The sequence below is a fragment of the Rhipicephalus sanguineus genome, chromosome 11 (assembly GCF_013339695.2).
Source record: "Rhipicephalus sanguineus isolate Rsan-2018 chromosome 11, BIME_Rsan_1.4, whole genome shotgun sequence".
Classification (NCBI taxonomy): domain Eukaryota; kingdom Metazoa; phylum Arthropoda; class Arachnida; order Ixodida; family Ixodidae; genus Rhipicephalus; species Rhipicephalus sanguineus.
In genome coordinates this window covers 136,615,533-136,629,790 of record NC_051186.1, presented here as the reverse complement: position 1 = coordinate 136,629,790, position 14,258 = coordinate 136,615,533, and the positions used below count along the sequence as shown (strand labels likewise).

Genomic DNA, 14,258 nt, shown 5'->3' with positions numbered 1-14,258 from the left:
ACGCGCGGCACTGAGACCCCCCCCAGGCTCGGACCTTCCCGCCCGACGCCCATCTCGAGCCAGGAGGAGTGATGACCCTGGGCGCCGCCTGCTGTCCCGGAGGTTCTCATCGCTACCCCGGCTGTCGTCACCGACCTAGCGGTTCCTGCCTAGGCTGAGCCGCCCGTCTACGAGGGTGTAGCGAAAGCTGCAAGGAGCAGTCAGCAACGAGCCACGCCCACTGGCGCGCGGTGCCGCCTACCACAATGGCCGCAAATTTAGAACTCCCGGTGAGGGAAAACTGTTTTTTGTTCAGTGCGCCTGACGGTGATGTCTCGATAGGTGCATTGATTGACGCGAATGAGTTGACCGTGGGCGAGGATAGTGTGCTGGTGCCCCAACACATGGGAGGGTCGAAGTTCTTAGTCTGCGCGCGCGACGCGAGTCAGGCAACCAGACTGATGGTGGCGGAGGGATTCCGCGTAAACAGTGAGAGGGTGGCGATGGAAGCGGTGGGGCTCCCCATTACGTTCGTAAACGTTTATCGCTTCCCAGCATATATCCCTGACGAGATCCTCACCAACGCCCTCAGCCAGTATGGCAAGGTGAAGAACGTCACCTTCGCAACCGTGGCCTCCCGCCAGAATAAGCTGAACGGGATGCGTGTCGTGAAGCTCGAAATGTGCAAACCGGTCCCTAACTTCACGACCATCGCTGAACACAGGGTCATGTGCGAGTAACGCGGCATGCGCCGAGTATGCGCAAGGTGCGGGGACGTCGGGCACATGGCCACCGCCTGCTCGGCCGAGTACTGCAAGCGTTGCGGCATATTTGCCCATGACACGGTCGGTTGCGATGCTGAGTGCAAGCGGTGCGGAGGCAGGCACGCAACGAAGGAGTGCTTTCGCAAGCGCTCGTACGTACGTCGCGGCAGCACGCGGTTTCCCGCCCTCCAACAGCGACCAGGCAAGCAGAACCAGAACCGCCCCGCCCAACGCCCCGGCGTCGTCATCGAGCCTACAAGTATTGAAACCCAGAACCCAGCCCCCGTCGCTGAAGAAGGGGCCCGATTACTAGGACAACGAGGGGTCACGGAGAAGGAGGGTCCCAGCGACGCAGCATCTTCGCCCGCACTTCGAGACGAGTTACCAGAAAGCTCGGAAGAAGCGAACGACACTATCGCGGAAATGGACCTGACGGCGGGTAGTGATTCTGACCCCAGTTCTGCCGAGACCTCACGATTCTCGTGGCCCGAGTCGCGTGAGGTCTCGGGCCACGAGTCGCGGAGCGACTCGTGGCTCGCGGCAAACACCCAGCGGAGCGTTTGGGTGTTTAAAATGTACGACTGTGTCACTCTTTATAATTTGTGTAATTCACTTTCGTTCAAGTGTTTTTCTCTTGGAAGTATCTTGTGTGTCGTATTTCTTGTAACTATTATATCGATTGTTAACTGCGTTGCGTTATTACCCATGTGTACCTCCCCTACGCAATGCCTTACAGCGAAGTAGGTGAAGTGTAAATAAATAAATAATGGTGAAGCAAGTACAGATTGACGAAAGCCATTATTACAGCTGTGACAATTGGCACAGCTTATCACATTACTGCAGGTAAAATTCTTGTTTGCCCAGCTAATTTGCTAATAACACTTGCATTATTTATTTCTTGTCTGTGATCTTATCATGCAAACCTCTTATAGATAATCATGTGATAGCAGCAGGTAGTTTTGCATACTCTGAAGACAACGATCTCAGCACCGCAATTTTTGTTATTATGCATAATGGTGTGACAGGAAGTGTTTTATGCATATTATTTACAAGACTGTGATGCTATTGTCATAAGAGATCTTTCAGGCCTATGACAGCCATCTTTGTTTGGCTAACAAAGCTGTGATATTGATTCTCTATCAGACATTATTGTTGACATGTATCCTCTAAAATGCGAGTATTTTTGTATGTTGGTGACGAGACCAATTCCAAGTAGGAATTTGCATATGATTTGTACGTTTTCACATGGTAGAAATGCAGAACTGCATTTCATTCATTGCGATACTAGTGCAACATATTTCGTTTTGTGCTTTCAGATTAATACAATAGGTATTGTATTTTACGATTTCTTTTCAAGAAAACTATGATCATGACATACGAACGTTTGTTTTTATTTTGATGCTGTATTTGCAACCTTTCTGCACCTTGTCACATGTTTACAATATTCACCAGTTAATAATGCCTATCAACAAATTCATTTTTTTGAAAACTAAAGCGATGGTAGGAATGTTTCATATTAATGACACTGTGATGCCAATGTGGTAGCATAACACCGGTTCTGCCTGAAACAATAACAAGACAACATTTTTGCTACCTCTGTTTCATACTAATGACAGACATCATGTTGCGCTCCTGAATAATGGGGCCTGTGAAGGAAAATATCAAGTTGAGCTAGATTGAAGGACTGAGGGAGGACACTCAATAAACATGAGCAGAAAGTTCAAGAAATACACAGGACGTGTACTGGCTCTCAACAATATTTTATTTTTAAAAAAAGTATTCATATATATGTACTTAACAACACTGCATCTTGTAGACAAAGATGGGCAGACATCTTGACGAGCGCCACAAAGGTCGTAAGAAAAATTTGCGAAGCTTGGACTAGCGGTACAAGGCTAGCAAAGCAGCGAATGAAATGGCGCCGCAGTAACTGTGAGGGTGGCATACAAATCGCCGTGTTTCGTGGTGGCCCCAGTGCGTGCCTGTGTTTCCCAATGCCACTCCGTGGGTGTCAGTACCGCCTCTTCCCGCCGCCCATGACTGTATCCCGTGGGGCCATCCTCCTACCACCTTCTCTGGTTGCCGTGCGGAACTGAGTCTTGCCCTTGATGTACCGTCAGCAACGTCCCATAAAACCCACATGTTCTTATCAGCTTAATATCTAATACGGGTCCTATTTGGACCCAAGATATTAAACTTATTTTTCGAATGCAGCGGAGTGCTTGAAGCTTGCTTCACCTCCGCCACGGGTTGGCCCGGTATTGCACTATCTCCGGGATCGGCCCACTCACCCCCTCGCGGTGAGAAAATTAGTCTAAAACGAGGTGAAAGCGTGATTGTACTAATCGTGACATGTGTGCTTTGTCTGGAAATGTTTCCGCACGCTGGTGTTCACCCGCCCCGGCTGACGCGGTTTTTGAGTGCGCTCGCTCGCGCGCGCACTGAATGTTTTGTAGTGGCATCATCATCTCTCACGATCATCATCATCGTTTTACCACCTACGCGCCGCGCCTTTCGCGCAGCTCATGCTCATAGCTCGAGGCGCCAGCAGTAGACATCGTGCTCACGCTCCTCGCGGTTTCGACGCTGCAGCCGCCGCCGCTCCGCTTCGGCAATCGCCTTCCAAATAAAGTGGCGAGACAAGGACACGGCCACGTTGGCCGCCGTCTCGTTTCCCTCTCTCGCTACAGTTTCGCTCTTCGTGGACTCGTGGTGCTTGCTCCAGCTCGTTGTCGGTATGAAAGCTTTTTTTTGACGGTCCTGTTGGTGTTTTTTGAAACAGGGATGGGGTTGAGACGAGAGGACAATAATGTTGGCACTCACGGCTTTTGAAAAGCTTTGAAGATATTGTGCACAGTGCGACAAATGAACGCTTCGATTTTTATTTTGCATCTTCTTGCGTCCGTGTCTTCAATGCTAACATTTCAAGCAACACGCATACAGCTGCACACGCAAGTATATCCTTTTCGTCGCCTTGCGCTGGATGAACGACGGATGAACGAATATATGAAGCCCTAGAACATGTGCTGCCATCACCAGCGCAATGACCGAGAGCACAAATTGATCAGGTATCGACAAGGGAGGTGGGTGCCGCTTGTGGAATCTGTGGCCCAAGTCGGCGGACACAAGAAAAGCACACGAACACAGACGTGGTCAGAAAGAGACCGCGTCTTACTTATAACACTACTCCCTCCAAAATTAAGAAACAACAAAAGTCGCACCTCGCAACCGAAGCAGTGGTGCCCCAACGAGCGAGCATTCGTTTCAAGTGCAGCGCCGGGTGGGCGTGTTCGTGTGCTTTTCTTGTGTCCTCAGCAATGCCCGGCACAAACAGCGTCAAGAAGATGAAGCACAAGCGGCACGAGCAGTGACTCCATCAGCAGTGCGCAGCTTGTTCGGTAAAAGTATCTGTCAAGTCAGGCAGGTGCAGGCTGCCACACGGTGCCGTTCATTTCGTCAACCGGCTCTCGAAGCCCGCCCGTAACAACTCTATTCACAATTAACTCACCTGCATTCCACAAGAAGCCCAGGCGATCGCTTATCCACTGATTTCCGCGACCTTTTCCCCGCTGCTTGTGCGGCGTCATGCCTCGCTCGGATGCGCGAGCGCCGTGCCGGCGGCTCGTGCAAGCGACGATAGCACTCCTGCCCCTCGGAATCAGCAAAACTTCGATATCGCGGACAATTCAAGCTCGGAGGCGTCGCTTACGAGTTAGGCAGTGTGTACACGTTCACTTCGCACCGTGAAATGCCGTAAAAGGAGCTTCACGACCCCACTCGTGAACGATTTTGCTGTGGTGTTTGGCTAAGTGCCGTGCACACCTCTGAAATTTAAACGAATCCCGTAAGCACGGCACACCACGTTCCATTACCGTGCACCACGTCACCCCTGTTCACCCGCAGCACAAAACACGCTGGTGACATGGGGCGTTGGGCAGCCAGCTTAGCCCGGCAGAAGCCATTTTCATTGTGTGACGTAATGAATTTTTTTTCGGAGGAAAAAGGGGGGGGGGAGGTGCTGTTGTAGTTTACCTCAAATTTTGGTGCTTGGATGGCCACGGACCATTACCAGTAAACATGATGTTCGTGAAAAAGAAGTGCTGGCTCGTGTTCTGTGTTGTGTGTGGAATCACGCTGCGGCTGGCGTCGTGCGTGACGTCAGCGCTCGAGCGAGAGTACGTCCACATTCGTTTTCTTCGAGGCTTTGCAAAAGCAACTGGATGATTTTGGAATTCTTGTATGCAGGCAAGGAATTTTTGCGGCGATTGGAGTAAATGCAATGCAGTGGAGCACACCAAACCGTGCTCAATGCACACGCCCAGTTTGCAGCGGTGGGACGGGTGAATTGCTTTGCTGTTATTTACCTGGTGGTATGCCGTACCTGTTAATGTGGTCTGAAATGTTCCACTGCCTATAAGGACCATTATTTCGTTATCGCTTCTCGGCCTTTTGGGCAAGATCAAAGTGTGCCGAGCTAGCCGTGGTATAGTCCCGGTCTCTAAGCCATTTCCTGGGGTCTCGTCAAGTCGACGTGGGCCCCCGAGAAGGAACTCCTGAAGATCAGATCCTGTCGGTGCCGCTGCCGCCGCGCGTGGCACCACTGATCCCGGGACCGGGCCAGTCGTCCGGCACCCTCCCCCTCCAGGAGGACCGATGCACCGTATACATAGAGTGCCTCGATGCGCGCGCCCCCGCTTATAGTGGTGTCAGCTTTTGAAAGGGCAGGTGCCGCCTCCTCGGCCTTGGCGGCAGCGTGGTCGCCATTTTGAATCCCCCGCCCGGTCACTTGTGCGTGGCGCGCGTGCTCTTTTTAGGTCGGTGCTCGTTTCCCTCCAGTTTTATGCGCTCGCTACCGTCACCATGGCCGGGTGTTGCGTGCCGCAGTGCAGCAATCATTCCATAAACGCTGGGAGATGTATCGTTTTAGAAGATACGAGGTTTCTTTGGACAGTAAAAATCAAACGTGACAAGCGGCATCCGAAGAACACATTATGCACTTGCAGCGTAAGTTTCCGGCCGGTATTTCGAATGCACATGCAAGGATAACCTGCCGGTGTTAACCTTGCGTAATATATGGACACACTGATATCAGCTACATCGTTAAAATGCTTTGGTTCACGTGTGCATGAATCCTGCATTTTTCTTCCCAAACATTCTTTACTGCACTTGGTTGGTCCTGTATCTGCCTTTGATTTTTGCTTTCGCTATTTTTGTGATTTGAAATGTATCATGGAATATATTGTGCGTGTTTGTGTGCAGATCAGATCCTTCTTTTTTCCTAATAAGAATTATTTGTGAGAATTTACGTCCCAAGAACCCCGATATGATTATGAGAGGCGCCGTATATAGTAAAAGGCTCCCGAAATTTTGACCATCTGTTGTTCTTTAACGTGCACCTAAATCTAAGTACGCGGGCCTCTGTCACTTCACCTCCATCGAAATGGGGCCGCTGCGGCCGGGATTCGATCCCGCAACCTTCGGATCACCCGTCAAGTACCATAGGTAAAACCACAGCGGGTCCTTGTTTTTTATATTTCTTTCCGTGTTTCAAGTACGCCTCTGTGCTGGTCTGATGCCCATGTATGTATGTATGCAGTTAAATGTTTTTTACCCTTCCCTGTTTCTGTGTTTCAAGGTTAGATTTTCGTCCTGTCTTAAATAATTACGCAGTTCCTATTTTTTTAATCATTTACGATCACTGTGAATCGTCTAGTGGCAGTTGTGTTTTATTGTGTAATTTGCGTTTTATTGGTGTAATTGTTTCTGTCAGCGCAGCATTAATGCGCACAGATAAATGGCCTCTACTCTGGATATTAACGCACGCACGCGCACACACGCACACACACATACATTCAGTATTTTATTTCTTTGAGCAAGCATAATTTATTTATTTATTATGTAAGCCCTGAAGGCTCATACAGTAATGCGCATACAAACAGTTCTCGCGAAGCGTCTATACAAAGAAGACGCATGAAAACAACAAGACGGGGAAGCATTGTGTACAGTAGACACGCTATGTCAGTAAAAAAATACAAGAAACAAAGTCAAGTTGTACAATGAGTACGTCATGGAAAACCAGTTAATGAAATAAAATCTCACAGGCTCCCTTATGCGTTCGCTTAAGACGGCTCGAAAGTGGAAGCCATTTTCTTCTTCTCAGTTTTTTGCGCACAAAGCGCGGTTTTGCATTGCCTCCAAGATCGGAGGCACCTCACCTGGTTTTGCACTGCTTCCGTGATCTGCCCACTTTTGACCAAGCCACGATGTCTTGTGATAACGGCATGATATGACGTCACGCCAAAATTTGTGAAGCAGTGATGACGTCATATGGTGACGTCATCACGCGACGATGATTTTTTGCATCTCTTGTCCCCAACGTCGTGGTACGCTGACGCCGTAGACGCGGGACGCCGACGGTCAAATTTCGCGTTTGATGAGGCATTTAAGGCTTTCGCCTTAAAAAATACGTCCGCCACGGTGGTATAGACGGAGCTCGGCTGCTGACCCGAAATTCACGGGTTCGATCCCGGTCGCATTTAGGTGGAGGCGAGATGCTAGAGCCCCGTGTACTGTGCGATGTCAGTGCAGGTTAAAGAACACCAGATGGTCAAAAATCATGGAGCCCTCCACTACGGCATGCCTCATAATCATATCATGGTTCTGGCAAGCAATACCCCAGATATTATTATTAATAAAAGAGACAAATAAACGACGCCGTGCATCTGCCGCACAAAGTGTAAAACAGTATTGGAAACACTCAATATTATGTGCATGCAATTGGGCATGCGAGAAAACCTGCAGCTACAGAAAAAGAAACTCCAGGTACAAAAAGAAGGAAAAACGCCCTGATACTGCGCGCATGCAAAGTTTTACGGCATGCTACTCAACAACGTATTCATTGTTTTGATAAGGACTCGTGCCACTCGAGTGCCGATACAGTAGCGGCTACAGATTGTGAGCAAGAAATATCAGCAATAATAATGATAAAGAAGCCTTCGTTTCATTTTAGCACGATATTCGCACCATACTTCCCCTCGGGCCTCTATTCTGTCTACAAAATGTATGATGGCATTTATAACAAACGAGTAAATTGTTTGCAAACTTAGCAAAATGAGCCACCTTAATCGGGCTTAGGCAGCTTCGCAACACTAAATTGTGTGTGTTCAGATACATATACTGCTGCTGCTGGTGACATGTATACAAATACTTTAAACGATTATTTGTGTATTTGGAATGCAGAGCTTGCGAGAAAATTAAATAAGGCTTTAGAGTTTGTCGTTTCCGGCGTAAAGGATTCATTTTCAACATCACAGAGTCGACGTCTACCTCTAGCGCATAACACATGCACAGGCCGTCCGCTTACATGAATTACATGCTTCCTTAATAAACATTTAGGCAACAACAGCAATAAAAGCTGCCCAAGCTTCAAAAAAGAAAAGAAAAAGTGAAAGCTCACTAGCGTGCACTTATTTCCGGACGTATCGGCGCACCGCAAGCGCTTTGTGTAGCGCGTTTCGCATGCTGCCGAGCTGCGGCGGGATTCGCAATGGCGGCCGTCGTAGCAGACGACGCGCCTGTCCTCACCCTCAGCGGAGCGCGCGGGCATCAAGGCACCCTACGTATACATGGCCCACAGCGCCATGTATACGGCGCGGCACAACACTGTGGTGGCGCGCCTCCGCACCGCCGCATCGAGAACAGGTCCGTGGGTGGCACAAACCTGAGGCCCGACCTCACCCTGGTCAGCGGGGCGGAAGCCATCGTACTCGATGTGTGCATGTCCCTTCGAGAATACGCCCGACGCCCTCACCAACACGCGCAATGAGAAGGCGGCCAAGTGCGAGCCGGTGGCCGCGTACCTTCGACGGCGATACCAACGCGTCACTGTTGCTGCCGTCGTCGTGGGAGCTCTGGGCACCTGCAACCCCGCCAACGACGCCGTGCTTCGCCGACTGAGTGCCTGCCCGTACTTGCGCCTCTTCAAGCGCCTGTGCGTGAGTGAGGTGACTTCGGCCACTCGGGCGGTTTACCAGGAACATGTGCGTACTCGCCCGACGTAGCCTGAGCCGTGACCGCCCCCTCTCGGGCGTCGTGCACTGTGTCGCGCGAATTAGTCACAGCGGGCCCTTTGGCCCACCCCCTCTAGTCACACTTTGACTACAATGGGCTGGTCTTTCTGTCCCTGTGTAGACTCATCTTTATCATCAAAAATAAAGTTTCTTCTTCCAGAGGTTGGAGGCGGTCCCTTGCGGGTTTTGGCCAGCCCCGCAAGGTCCTGAATCTGGTCTACGGCCTTCCAGAGGACATCGGAGGAGCCAGTAGGGACCAGGCGCTCGAACCAGAAGATCCGACCCAATAGGAGGAAGGAGCGGACCGGGCTTGGAACCACTACTGGCAGAGCGGATCGGGCCCACCTCAGGGCAAGGAGACCACCGGGATAGGACTTGGTAAGCGTCTACTACCTTTCTTTGCCTGCCTCTCCCGGCCCGGTCGCCGATGCCCGCGGGCGACTACCACGGACCTCGGTCCTTGTGACCGCCACCGCCGCCACCCGGGCCTGCCTGGACCTGCTGCCACCTGGACCTCCTTTGCCCCGACCTGCTGCCCGGACCGCGGCTGGCCTCGGGATACCTACCCGGCGCACTCCTGCTGCTGCCGTGCCTAGGACTCCTGAACCGTCCCGCCAGAGGACATCGGTGCCCTCTTTACGTCCGGCTCCTCTACACCGACGTCCCCATCACCTCGCCGACCACGACGGGACGAGTCTACTGACACGGACTCCAGCAGCGGCTCCAGTCCCCCGGTCACGGTCCGATCGCACAACCCGACCTTGGCCCGCCAGGAAATCACCATCTATTTCCCAGTCCCTCGTCGTCCCAGGCCCTACTGGCCAAGCATCTGTATTGCAAGTCGGGTCTTCTACCCGCGTCGCGGTGCCATCTCCCAACAACACCGGGACATCGCCGACAAAGGTTTCACCCTCCCAGTTGTCGACAACCACCCCTGAAACCGCAACGCTCGGCGAGCCTGATCCAGACGAGATCGATGACGCCCTAGAGCCTCCCGCTGTTGAGGACCCGGTTATCGACATGCCTCCGGAACACTCAGACCTCCTCGGGGACCAGGCAAGATTCCTGCACCAGATGCTGCGCGAGCCTCCGTCTCAGGACTCCTGGGACCGGTGTGAGGCCGCATGGGCTCAGGCTGTCACTCCGACCTCCGAGGCTGTCCGGTCGCCCCCCCCCCAGACGACGGACCGTCCGTGCCGCCCCTTAAACCCGGCCAACGCAGCGGATATTCAGCGTCTCTACAGACGCAACCGCCGCCGTGCCGTGCGGTTGATCCTGGAGGGCCCATCAAGGCCTTGCACATCCCTCTCCAGAACCTCGAGGATCACTGGGGAACACCTTGGTCTGCTAGAACTGCAGATACGTCGCTCCTCTTCCGGCGACCCCCTCCACCAGCTCCAGATGACGTGTCGTCATTTACTCCCGACGAGTTGCTGCTTCGCCTCCGGAAGTCGGAGAACACCGCCCCGGGCACGGACCGCCTGACTTACCACCACTGTAAGGCGGCCGATCCAGAGGCGCGCTTTCTGACGGCGTTGTTCAACGCGTGAGTCCACCATCGACGCACACCCGATGCCTAGCGCACATCCCGGACAGCCCTGATTCACAAGGGAGATCCCACCATTCCTAGCAAGTGGCCACCCATTGCCTTGGGGAGCACCGCGTCGAAACTCTATGCCAAGTGCCTTGCCGCCCGCCTCCAGGCATGGGTCTTACAACACAAAGTGCTATCCCACTGTCAGAAGAGATTTCTCCCGTACGATGGTGTATTTGAGCTAAATTACGTCGTTCAGCACAGTCTAGACGGCGCCAGGGCCGGTGGCCCCGACCTCTGTGCGGCTCTGTGCGGCTGTGGGGCCGGTGACGCCTTCACGGACCGCATCATCGACCTCTATGCCGACAACCGCACGTGCCTGGTAGCAGCTGGGGGCATCTCGCAGCCAGTTTCCATCTCGGCTGGGCTTCGCCAGGGATGCCCCCTTAGCGGCCTACTCCTCAACATGGTTATTGACCCCATCGTCCGCGACGTCCATTAACTCCATCGTCCGGACGTCGGCCACAACATTTTGGCCTACGCGGACGATTTGACCTCCTTGGCGACGTCACCTGACCTTCTTCAAAGCTGCATCGACAGGATCGAGGCCATGGCCACGAGTCTCGGCCTGTCGCTCAACCCCGCGAAGTGTGCGCCCCTGCATCTTAGCGGCGCGACTCCTGTCGGGATGCTGCCGACGTCGTTCTCGGGGACCACCATATCGGCTCTACTCGACCTCCAGGCACAGCGGTTCCTGGGTCGTCCGGTGGGCTCCGCCATTGCCCAGGCCCGCAAAATCTTCGCATCAGTGCTGGCGCCGTGGCAGCGTCTTGACGCAGTCAGGACCTTCGTCTACCCGGCGCTCAACTCCGATACGCTGCGGGGTTCTCTCCAAGACGGACTGGCGCCGCCTCGACGACGCCATTAGTCCGCTCGTAAAGAGGATGCTTACTTGCCGGGCAAAGCGTCAAACCACTATATCTACGGCAGCGCTGGCGGCGGAGCTGCTGGCATCCCTGTGGCGGCAGAGCTTAGTGACGTCTGTCGCGTGGATTCCGCGTACAAGCTGCTCACTGGGTCCGACCGGGGCCTCCGGGACATGGCCCTCCTCGATGTCTATTCGGTGGCCACTGCGACACTCGGATGGTAGGCGACCCGCTCCGAGTTCGAGGCCTACCTCTCGGGAAGCATCGAGGACGCGTTCCGGTCCCCTGCCAGCCAACTATGCTCGGTCTGGACCGAGGCGCCTAAAGCGTCTGTTCGCCTCCAGGTCTCCTGGTCCCTAGTCCCGGAGGACGTGCGCATCACCTAACTGCGTTGATACCACGATCACCTCAATCCACCGCTGCAGAGTGATGCGGTCCCTTCGTGAGGTCCTGGCTGCCGATCGAGACCTAGCCCTACATGACCAGACGAACCAAGGGAATGTCCTGGCCTGCGTGGCGGTAGACCGGGCGAGTTGCCACTTAATGCGAACGGGGGCCTACACCCATTTCTCCGACTGGCGATTTATCCACCGGACCCGACACAACCTCCACCCCCTGAACGGCGCCCGGATGAGGGGACAGGCGGAGCGCGACCAGCGGTTCCGCGTTTGTGGCTACTCTCGCGAGATGCCGCCACACGTGGTGTGCCACTGCATGGCTCATAGCACCACGTATACGGCGCGACACAACGGCGTGGTGGAGCGCCTCCGCACTGCTGCATCGCCCCGCTTCACCGTGACCTTCGCCAACCGCTCCGCCGGCGAAACCAACTTGCGACCCGACCTCGTCTTTGTGAGCGGAGAGGAAGCCATCGTTCTCGACTTGGCCTGCCCGTTCGAGAACACGCCCGACTCCCTCACCAACACGCGCAACGAAAAGGTGGCAAAATACGAGCCTGTGGCCGCCTACCTTCGGCGTCGCTACCAGAGCGTCATCGTGGCCGCGATCGTCGTGGGAGCCCTCGGCACATGGTATCCTGCCAACGACACCGTGCTTCGGCGACTGTGTGCGCGCCGGTATTTACGCCTGTTCGGGCGCCTATGTGTTAGTGAAGTGATAGCGGCCACGCGGGCGATTTATCATGAGCATGTGCGCGCTGGCCGGACATAACCTGTGCTGTGCCGGCTCATTCTTTGGCATAGTGTGTTGTGCCGTGTGCCGTGCGACTTAGCCACAGCGGGGACTTCGGCCCACACCCTCCAGTCACACTCCGGCCCCTTCGGGATGACCTCTATGTCTCCGTGTTGACTTGTCCGAAACATTCATAAATTTGGTCTACCTTGAGGTCGGAAGCGGTGCCTTGTGGGTCATGGCCACCCCACAAGGCTTCGTATCGGGTCTTCGGCCGCACCAATAAAATTCATTCCCATTATTGCGATAAGAATAAAACCAAAAATAAAGGCATGGGAAAACCCTGTTCCTGCCGGAGCATACCAGGTATAAAGTCAATAAATATAAATGAAAAGGGGTTTTAATATAACCGAAAGCGCAAATTTAGTGGAAAAGCCTATTAGATAAAAGAAAAATGGTGCGCAACGGTAACGCTTTTGGGTCCCAAGGTGTTGGGACGACGAGCACAGAAACAGGGCATTTTTTTTTAATGAAGATGAAATAAGGCAAGACGCAGGGCGAAACGTGCCCAATGAACGTGGAAAAAAAGAAAGAAAAAAAAGAATGAAACCACACACAGATGACACATGGCCAAGCGGCCCACGTAGCCCAGGCTAACCAAGGCGGATCCGGAACAGTGCGTGAGCGCCGAGAGAGAACCACAGCAGAAAGTCTGTGGTCTGCTTCTGCAGAGCGCAGAGTCGACGTAGGGCAAGATGGGACCACTGGCAAGGAGACCAACAGAACAGGTCGCCTGTAGGCAGCAGAAGGTAGTGTCCAGGAACCTATAGAGGAGCAGTCCTAGTGGCACAGCGGTCCGGTAGAGCAGGTACACGGAAGAGGGTTAGTCCGGATCTCGGCGTCAGAAGGCGTGACGGCGTCTGGAAAGCGGTGCGATATCCGCAGGAGGCCGTGAAGCAGAAGCAGACGAATCTGCAGAGGCATTCTCAGGGAGAGTCATCGGAGCCGTCGTGTGGGCAGAACAGCAGGAATGGCCACACCGGTCTGCTCACTTAAAACGCGGATATGGAGCGTTGCGAGGGTAGGCTCGACGAGACCTAAGGGCCCCACCGGAATGGCCCCTGTGCTAGCCCCACCTCACAAGACTACAAGGTATGTAAATGTGGTGGTAAGATCAACAGGCGCAGACCTAAGGGACATGCGGGATCGCTTCGCTGAGAGCCCGCTCCGCGCCGATTAACAGCGCCCGGTTTCGTGGGCAGCGCAGGATGACTGCGTATATTGCGGCCCGGTACGCGTCCTGAGGCTCAATGCGGTCTGTGTAAGGCGCCGTGATAGGACACGCGTGTAGAACGTGCGACATGTCCAAGCAGTATGAACCGCAAGGACATCTGGGTTCCCGCATGATGTTGAAGCGGTAAAAATAATGGGGGAACCCCCCGTGGCCCGTAAGAAGCGTGACCAGCGCTGAGGGTGGCGGAAAATAAGATGGCAAGTCGCTGACGTCCTGAATCCATCGGAATAGTTCCGTGCGCGTGCTGGTGTCGCGCCATCGTGTCGTCCATTGGACGAGTATTTCGCGCCTAAGCTGATGACGTACTGCCCTGAAGGGGAGCGGCAACGAGCGGTCATGGCCGTGAATTGCAGCACGCTGCGCCAGAAAATCCGCCACCTCGTTGCCAAACACTCCCGCATGGCCAGGCACGTGAAACACGTGGAAAAGCACGGATCGCGATAAGCGGCGAAGTAGAGCGCGTATATCGAGCACGTGTGGCTCGGCATTACGTTGTGACGCCAGGGCCTGGAGGAGTGAAAGGCAGTCCGTGTAAAATACTACGGGCAACGTATAATAACG

The 14,258-nt window shown here is 53.8% G+C and overlaps 1 protein-coding gene and 1 pseudogene across 1 annotated transcript; both read left to right on the top strand.

The window, feature by feature from the left end:
* The first annotated feature begins 2,867 nt into the window (after positions 1–2,867).
* Positions 2,868–3,035, top strand: LOC119375711 (U2 spliceosomal RNA; annotated as a pseudogene).
* An 8,666-nt stretch (positions 3,036–11,701) lies between these two features.
* LOC119375443 (uncharacterized) lies at positions 11,702–12,442 on the top strand. Its single transcript, XM_037645621.1, has one exon. It carries the CDS (start codon positions 11,702–11,704, stop codon positions 12,440–12,442), a length of 741 nt encoding a protein of 246 aa, XP_037501549.1.
* The last annotated feature ends 1,816 nt before the right edge of the window (positions 12,443–14,258 follow it).